Source organism: Magnolia sinica, chromosome 2 (genome assembly GCF_029962835.1).
Source record: "Magnolia sinica isolate HGM2019 chromosome 2, MsV1, whole genome shotgun sequence".
In the NCBI taxonomy this organism is placed as follows: Eukaryota; Viridiplantae; Streptophyta; class Magnoliopsida; order Magnoliales; family Magnoliaceae; genus Magnolia; species Magnolia sinica.
In genome coordinates this window covers 9,745,257-9,754,976 of record NC_080574.1, presented here as the reverse complement: position 1 = coordinate 9,754,976, position 9,720 = coordinate 9,745,257, and the positions used below count along the sequence as shown (strand labels likewise).

The 9,720-nt window shown below is 41.0% G+C and overlaps 1 protein-coding gene across 1 annotated transcript; it reads right to left on the bottom strand.

The window, feature by feature from the left end:
- Positions 1-674: 674 nt before the first annotated feature.
- On the bottom strand, positions 675-9,356 carry LOC131234279 (ras-related protein Rab11A). Its single transcript, XM_058231054.1, has 2 exons — positions 8,929-9,356; positions 675-1,285 (listed from the first exon to the last, which is right to left on the bottom strand). Exons 1-2 carry the CDS (start codon positions 9,165-9,167, stop codon positions 841-843), a joined length of 684 nt encoding a protein of 227 aa, XP_058087037.1. The 5' UTR covers positions 9,168-9,356; the 3' UTR covers positions 675-840.
- Between the last annotated feature and the right edge of the window lie 364 nt (positions 9,357-9,720).

Here is a 9,720-nt window from a genome sequence, read left to right as displayed (position 1 = left end):
TTTTGACTTCAGATTTCAGATTCAGGCTTCAGATTTCAGATTTAACAAACGGGGCTCAGTCTGCCAGTTGAGCTATGGATCAGCCAGTCTGCCACTCAGTCTTCCGTAGCTTGGACAAGCTTACAGCAGAGTAGGTAATGTTAGGAAGCCTAGCCCAGAATAAGAAAAGAAGAATGCCAGAATGCAGATCTTCGCAGCTCAGCCCTCAAGGTGGTGTCCAACATATCTGTCATAAGAATGTTGATATAGTGGGCTACCGGGTCCATTGGCCATTGGCCAAAAAAAGGGCAGCCTATGCATGGCATGTGATCCAATCTATCCATCATGCCAGTCCAACTATGTTGATGTCTTTTGCCCAAGAATCAGTTCGGTCCAAATAAAAATAAAAAGACCACGGAACTTTTAGAAGCCATCCATCTGTTTCCAGCATAAAAGCTTACTTGATAAGAGTTATAGCGTGATTTCAACAAGACCATCCACACAGTCAGACCCAGCTGATGGGAGGGTTGGGCATTGCTCCTGTTTTAAAGGATGGCACGTGTGGTGTCAGGTGGATGGTCCATCTTGTGCTCACGTGTGAGCTTGGCAAAGCTATAGCAGCATTAGCAGCATTCAGACAAGGTGAAATCAGTCACTATGAGATTTGGAACATTAGAGAAGACACACAAAGCAAATTCCTCCAACTCGACCCATTTCCTCATGTTTATGCAATCCTCCTTGGACATCTTAGAACAAAAGCAATCGTCTCACTTCTCACAAAATATAAATTAGATACAAACACTCAGCTCAAAGATCCTAGCAAAACATGCGGAATTGAATCCCATATCCTGGATAACCAGATCAAGATCTACAGCACATTGTGCTCTTCGGCGGGATCTCTTGTGCGGGGCCCGGTACAATAATCTTCTTTCCTGATAGCAAAGATGCGTTACTGTTGCCTTGATCCTCACTTGCTACCAAGTTCTTCTTGTTGACAATGTTGAAGATCTCTGTCAACACGGTCAAGAAGGCAGTCTCAATGTTGGTGGATTCCAGTGCCGAAGTTTCCAAAAAGAAGAGCCCTTCTTTCTGTGCAAATTCTTTGGCATCTTCAGTGGGTACTGCTCGTTGGTTCTCGAGATCGCTCTTGTTCCCAATCAGTATTATCACAATGTTCTTGTCAGCATGCCCACGCAGCTCTTCCAGCCACCGTGGTATGTGATCAAATGTCTGGCGCTTGGTTATGTCGTAAACCAACATGGCCCCAACAGCACCTCTGTAGTATGCGCTCGTGACAGCTCTGTATCTGCTTGTTATTATAATCACAGAAAGGAATTGTTAGTAGTCCAGGAAAGATATTGTCCAGGATAGAGAGAAGAGTTACAGAAGGAATGCAAGTGGCCCGGTTTAGTGGTTCACCCAAATTATAGTATGTTCAGATTTCCATTATTGGGTGTGCAAGCGGTGGGCACTGGGCACAAACAATAAACCAGGCCCTATTGCTTTTTTATGGGACTGACCATGTCTTCTGCTAATAGCAGCACGAAGACCAAAGTTCAAGCAGACTATCAATCTTTCTTCCAGTCCGAAATAATCAAGAAGGGGAATCGATAACCATGCCCCACATTGATTGATCTGCCCACACCCACTTTCTATTTTATTTGTACTATCACTCCCAAAATGGAAAAGCATTGTAAGCAAAATCATCAAGGTGGAGCTAGAAATGTAAAACATGAACACTATTGCATTTTCTTCTTCTGAATCATTACTCTATTACAGTATTGAGGGCACTGAGCTGCTAATCTGGTATCCTTCGGGCAAACATTAGGTTGCATTTTGTTTTTCATTTGGAGTCGAACCCAAACAACAATCATTACAAACAACAGCTACCTAGTTTGTACTTCGGTCTGCCCATTTTAAGTTACCTAAAGTCCCAATGATATCAAGACAGAATGTATTGATTCATAACAATGATGGTGACAAGTCCATGCTGACTGCATTGCAGCCATGTTAGATACGTGCACCTCTTTACATCTTTCCTGAAACACACTCGCAATTTTTCTCTTAATTTTTCTAGGTCATATCTCATATAATTGCAGAAGTGATGCATCCTCTCGATTATTCTTTAGAAATCTATAAACTGGGGAGAATGCCTCATCCCTAGCTAGGAAGCAGGTGCTTTACAGGGAAAATCTTAATTGAATTCTTTCCTAGTTTCAAGCATTGAGACTCCTATTATCTTGTTTGTTTTATTCGCTAGCAATTGAGGGGGTAACCACTACCAATTTTTAAGTTGGAAGTTGGAACTGATGGATGTTGAAGAAAAATATTGCTTCACAAGGCATGATCCTACAGAAGTTGAAGATGTAACAAAGGATTTACCGGGCATGTTACCCTTTCTTTTTTTCTCTTTTTTTTGGTAACTTCCTACATGGTACTATTTCTCAGGGTAAGCTTGATCGTCTTGTTATCATAGTCGACCTGCACACCCTGGGTGCAACTTTGTTGAGGTTCTCAACATTGAGAATGGAACAAAAACTTCTTCCTCAAACACCCATCATGTAGTCCCCCAAAGGTCTAGCGAGTAGGGTGATTGAGGGGCAAACTATGCCATGCAAACTGCTCAGCACAGATATCTCACAATCATGCTCAAGTATCAAGGAACCCACAGATGCATGATTACCAAGACACATGCCAGCACAGCCAGGCCCCACCCACACTACACCTTAGCACAACTAGTATGTGTTTCCCACAAAGGGACTTTTGCAACAGTTGATATCTTGAGCCTATGGCTCAAGACAAATCCACTGAGATTCAATAATCTCAGACTTTTTCTTAGCAATTTGAATTATATGATAAACCCATGCTAGACACAGTAAAGGAGCATGTCAGTTTAACTCAAATTTAAGAAGTCAAAATTGAAGTGTTGATGCCACACTTGTGAAACAATACTCGTGCAACACCAACAGGAAAATGAGAAGGAAACTGAAGAGTCATATATATAGCTAGACTTCACTCAAAGAAACCAGATACTTTTTATAAGAAATGACTTGCTGAGTTGAAGCAAAAGAGAGGAACAATCTGGAAAGTGGATCTGGTACGAGAAATGGCATCATAAAACATGGAGCAGGCTAAAAACGCATTCTATTATCCAGATTGAAATTGTAAATTGTCTGGTAACCAGAATGCACACCAGCAATAGATATATTTTATAATCCAAAATAATATAGATGCATTGCATGAAATGGACCAATAGTTTTCAAAACTGCAGCACCAATTATCACCAACTTCCATAAGTAAAAGAAAACAGGGAAAAGTGAAAAGAGTAAACTGGTCCAAATAAACAAGAGGAATCAGCTTAGAGTATAATTCCTTTTGACTTGCCGTTCACATGCTTGGCTAGTTGAAACCAGATACTGTTTGAAAATCATCATGACAAACGGAAAACTGAATTTCTAGGGCCGTGTGTCGTGTGAAACCATGGGCCAGTGAATCATCATTTCTTTGTTGTCTGCTCACGGAGAAATTAAGTATAGATTTCTACTTTGGTTATTGAATGCATACATCACCATGAAATCGGCTCACTCAGTACTAGGATGTAAAAAGATGGAATGGCGAGATCACAGATAAAAGAATGGGGTACATTTGGGGAATCACATTCTATGAGTAGGTGACATGAGTGTTCTGTGTATCACATATATTGGGCGGTGTCGGTGTTGGCAAGTGTGGGACACAATAAAGTTAGTCCTAGAATACAAAAAAATTGATGCATCGATGATAATATCATTGATGCATGATGATATATGGCAATATTCAGTTTATCGTGATACATCTTCTAAATGGATTTCAGGGACTAGGAGATCAAGGGGCTGGTATACATTGCACATGGAGCACAGGGGTGCCAGACCCTCCGATAGATCATTATTGCATAGACATAGGGGTGCAAAGAAGAAGTGGCTGAAGGATGTTTGGAGTAACAAAATCGTGAGGGAGAGTATAGGTTCATTTATTTTGAAGTTCTTCATATTCAACCATGAGCCATCCAATGTGCAGCGCACTGTAAAAATATGATTGATGAAGTGCGACGGTTGGGCATCTAGAGAAGCCTCCAACACCGCATTAAGATTATGGGGCATTACTCTTCTTCTTCTTTTTCTCTCTGTTTTCCTTTTTTACTTTTTTATTTGATAGGATCATGGAACATTACTTGAATGATAACATGAAGCAAATGAAGGATTACATAGATCCAATGAAGAGACTTAAGGGGTTAGGTTAATGTATGATGGATGGACAGTGAGACAGTGTTTCGAAAGAAATAGCTGGCATGCGATGAGGAGGCTTTTGCATGGAATCTTGGGTCTATAGACATTAGTGACTGACAAGGTAGTTCCACTTCCATGCCACCTTAAATATGTAGCCTGCATGGCTATCAAGAAGAAACTCCAACAATGACAAAAACCATTTGCGATTACTCATCCAGCTCTGGTTATGGTCATTAGTATGCCTACGGATATAGACCAAGGTGTAAAAATCAATTTTAGTATACCCAAGCTGGTTGCCGCCAAAATCAACACGTTGATCGTATCAGCCAATATAGGCCAACATATGAGCACTTAGAAATTGCATCTGTGGCATACAAGCAATTCAAATTAAACTTTCCAAATAATGGGCCCCAGTTTAGATGCATAATGAAACCCAAAAAAAAAAAAAACTTTTTTACACACGCACTCACACCCCACGCACTCATACCACGGTGGGATTTCACCATAATGGATACTCGAACCCATGACCTCGTGTTGAAACTCTTGTGAGTCTGCCACTGAGGCACGAGTAAGGACCAAAAAAGAAAAACACTTGGCAATCTTACTACCAAATTGGTGGTGGGCATTTATTAGACATTCAAAATGAAAACCACTATTTCAACAAATAATTGTCCTAAATCAGAGGTTAGGTTAGCATTGTTCAATCAACTTGATTTTGGAACTCTTGACTTCATGACAATGGGTTCCACAATTTAGCAAGTTTAATACGAGTAAATATAGGCAACGCGAAATATGTGTGTGTGTGCGCGCACGCGCGCAACGTGTACAATTTATGAGTGCATAGCATCGAGCATGGTACTCTACTAGAGTATCAAATAACTCCCTCTGTTGAAACCAATGTTTTCAGTAGACCTTGTAGTGTAGTGTAGCTAAAACGCTATGTAGCGCATGTAGGTAGCATAAGCTACGGAGCATGTAGTGTACACAGCATGTAGCGTAGCATACAATGTAACACAGGTAGCGTATGCTACCTGAAATCTCCTCCCTTTTTTTAGTTTTCTTCTATGCTAGTTCAACGCCTATTTTTAAATGGTGATGACACAGCCCCATCACATGTGGCACTACATTAGATCAATCTGGACCATCTAAATTGTGGTTCATATTGTTGATAGAGCATTTAGATCAATCCGAACCATCCAACTTGTGATCCATATTGTGAATTTGTGATGTTTCAGTAAAGAAAAAAGAGAGGTCACACTTAAAGATGTCTAAAGGCAAGGAGACAGAGAGATTTTACATGAAAATATGTGGTTGATGATCCAAATTTGCAGTTACAAACTCAAAGGAATTATGCATTTTGTAAATTTTATCATATTTTCTATTATTTTAATTAAAAAATATTAAGTATCGTGTAGCTTATGCTATACGCTATGTAGCTTATGCTACATGCTACAGAGGATCAAACACTATGCTATACACTACGCACTATTTAAAACACTTGTTGAAAACAAGAAGGAAATCATCTATTATAATGAAGTCGAGCATATGGTGTTAGTACCCAGATGGTGGAATGATTTTTGTACCCAAAGTGATGTTTGTGTGGCATCCAAACTGTGCTTTAGGTGTGGCCCCCTATGAAGATGGAACGTCCCAAAATCAAGCTAATCCAAAATTCATGTGGGCCGCACCATAGGGAACAATGTAAAGTCATGCCCAAACCTCCAAATTCAAGTTGTGTGACCCACCAATATTTTGGATTGGCGGGTGTCCATTCATCCTGATTAAGCACATTTTATGAACGGATTGGTGTGAGATACACACCATGGTGGGCCCCATAAAAATGTGTTTTCCTATGGTGGGCACTCTCCCACCATAGTTCCCTATTTTGCAGCCCACCTAAGTCATGCATTGGCCTGATTTTCAGGCACCTTGGAAAACATTTTTGTGTGCGTCTGTGCGTGTGTTCAGACCTAAGCCAGTCAAAACCAAAATTATAAATAGGCCCAGGCCAACAAGATCAAAATCAGGGCCTAAACAGCCCCAAGCTTGACCGATGCCAAACCTAGATGGACAGGGTGGATTCACGTAACATGGGACTCAGACCACTAACATATTTATCCATTAACGAGTCACACAGGGTGACTCAGTCCAAATCACCTTCCCTATTTTGTGGCCCGCCTAAGTTATGGATTGGCATGATTTTAGGCTCATCAGAATAACTTCTTTTTTTTTTGCCAGTTTCCAGGCCTAGATGGACAAGGTGAACCTGAGATAAGCATAACAATGGGACCCACACCACTAACATTGCCTATCAACTCAATGAGTCACCCGGGGCAACTCAGTCCAAATCACCCTAACTTGTACAAGTCGACCCATGGTGGGTGTTTCAGGAGCGATCAAGCCAACTAGCCCCGTATTATTCTGTACAGGTGAGGCATACTGTATGGTCAATGCCATTAGGAATTGAAACTGGTGCTGGTTTTAGACCAAATTTAGACCTTGATATGGAAGGGGTACGCCTATGGACAGTGTTCAAAATATTGGTATCACTACAAATTTCGCGCCGGTTAGGGATATGGAAACAATATCGATATCAATGATAATATCACCGATAACCAGAAATACAGGGAAACATGGGGAAAATGGTGGAATTTTTCAATGAAATTTCAGGAGAAGCTAAAAATTTTGAAAATGGTGGAATTAAAATATTTAGGAATTTTTAAAAAAAATGTGAAAAGAATGCATACATAATAACTTTCAATTTAATGGGGGCCTAAAAGCATATTCTGTTGTGAGAAATCAGTCCAACCATCCATTCGATCATTCAACCTTCCATACAAACATCCATCGATATTTCAAAATATCAACAACACATGATGTATCAGTATCACCGAAAAATCATCGACAACCGGAAAGGAAAGGAAAAATTGTGTTCTTGATATCACCCATCTTGTGATAACAATAATATCGTGATATTATCATCGATAAATTGAACACTGCATACAACTATACGGCCATAAAAAAAAAATTTCAAATGTAATTTGTTTTTAAATAAACCGATTTTTGGCAATATCAATACACTAGCGATATTATTGAAATATTGTCAATACACTAGCAATAAAGTGACACTGGAATTTACACGGTCAAAAATATCGGCGATTCATTGGTGATACCGATACATTGGCGATACTTAGCGATGCATCGCTTATACCTGGAATTTTGATACTACCAGTGTTATTAGTACCGCTACTAGAGTTATTAGTCTCACCAAGCTGGAGATACGGATAATATTGGGGATATTTTGATAAAATCGGGGATACTTCAAATAATGTGTACAACCAGTACATATATGAATATGTAGATGTCCAGCCACAGCCACATCTACGACCAGTATCACTAGGAGTGGCATTGACAATAATGTTTTCTATTTAGCATCCACCAATGAGCATGCTAGTCTGCATTGATGAAAATGATTACCATCACTATGTTTGGAAGTACATGGACTCACATCATAACCTCATGAGCTGAGCACAGTGCTGCAATTATGTGGAGCAACAGCATTACAGCAGCCTTGGTACAGATAGGAACAGGGACTTCAAGCAGTCTCATAATTCCATGTGGATCTAAGACCAAGGTTTTTATTTTGGTTATCTGAATAACTATGCAGACAAAAATAAATAATAACATGGGCAATGGGTGTAACAGTAACTCTGAAGTATCAACTCGACGTGCCTAATGTCCTTCGGCCATCAAACTACTAAAATACCTGGTGCGCTGCCACTCTGTCACTATCATACACATGGTTGTATTGGTGAATCCTGACCATCCATCTTCTACGCCCAACTGTGCCATGGACCACACACAAAGAATCATCCCACAATGCCGACTGTCTGATCTACAGGCTTCAAATGTTTCATGAAAATTAAAACTGGCCAATTTTCAATATTCAAACCCAAAACATCCAACTGGATGCCTATGCTTATCCAATCAGTGTTATTTTCCTACAGTGTGTCATCTATGGCAGGGCCTTCAGATTCACCATCCATACAGCCACGCCATGTGCATGGTGGTGAGTACCCAGGACTTGCACGTTGAGACAGACCCAGGACAAATACAGATGCATGCTTCACAAAAGCCCTACGATGAAATATTAATTGCATGCACCAATCATTCACTAGTTTTGATTAATAACAAGGGAAAGATATCATGATACTACCCATGGACGGCTCAGATCTTCAGTTTTTGAGATTTATTGTGGCGATCCACGGTGAAGATACAAAGATGGCCCGCATGTGAAGGCCGGCCATTCAAGTGTGGCTCGCTGTAAGCAGCCGCTGGCCTGAAAATAGGCCGACCACATGCGTAAAGTTGTAACAAAATTCTGGCCGATGGTCACTATTCAAAGTAAACTCCATGGCCCACCTGATTGCCGTACCAGCCTAATTTTCAGGCCGTGGTGGGACCTACATGCCCCGCGATTTGCGTAAGCATCTCTCTCGGATTTCTGCTTGTCGAGAAAAGCTATCCGATGCTACACAAAAACACTTCACGAGCGCGCAAAAGAATAAAAATAAATATAAATAAATATAAAAACCCTAATTATAGATAGTACGGTGCAGAAAAGAGGGAGGCCCATATTAGAATCAGATCTGCACCTTTCAATCTACTTTCTGATAAATTCAAGTACCTTTCTTGACCAGCTGTGTCCCAGATCTGAGCCTTGACGCTCTTGTGCTGGATGACGAGAGTTCGAGTCTGGAACTCGACCCCGATCGTGGCCTTTGAATCCAGGCTGAACTCGTTCCGAGCAAATCGAGAGAGGATCTGGGATTTTCCCACGGCCGAGTCGCCGATGAGGACTACCTTGAAAACGTAGTCGATCTTCTGGTTAGCGTCTCCGTAGCCTCCTACTCCTCCACTCGCCATATCAGCAAAACTGAGATGAGAAACGAGCAGAAATTTTCGTAGAGCAGCGGAGTGTGTAAAAGGGAATCGATCGGACGAGGCAACGAAGGAGACGAGTTGAAATAGGAAAAGCAGCTTTCCAGTTTCAGCCCGTCTTTCCCACGCTGTAATTTCGGGTTATGGTCTGGTCTTTGGAACGAGGTATGCGAAATTGCTAAATTCCAGGCAGGAAGGTGCCTATAGACTATACGCGCCAAGCTTCGACTCGATACACGTGCCACTTGCTCACGTGTGCGAGATTCACGACCTAAATGAGCTGGATGGTGCATTGACAAGGGGGTCCACCTTTGTGCTGGACCAACGGTCCAGTTTCGCCGTCCACGTTTCGTTAGCGTAAAGATTGGGCCAGCCAAACTTTTAAGACGGACCCGTGAAGCTCTTAGGGCCCGTTTGGATACTATCAAATAAGTTACTTTTTCTACTTATAGCAGAAAGTAACTTATTTTAGATAGGTACCTTTGATTTATCATTGGCTAAGTAACTTTTTTACTCAATTTTGTAAATTTTTTTAGTT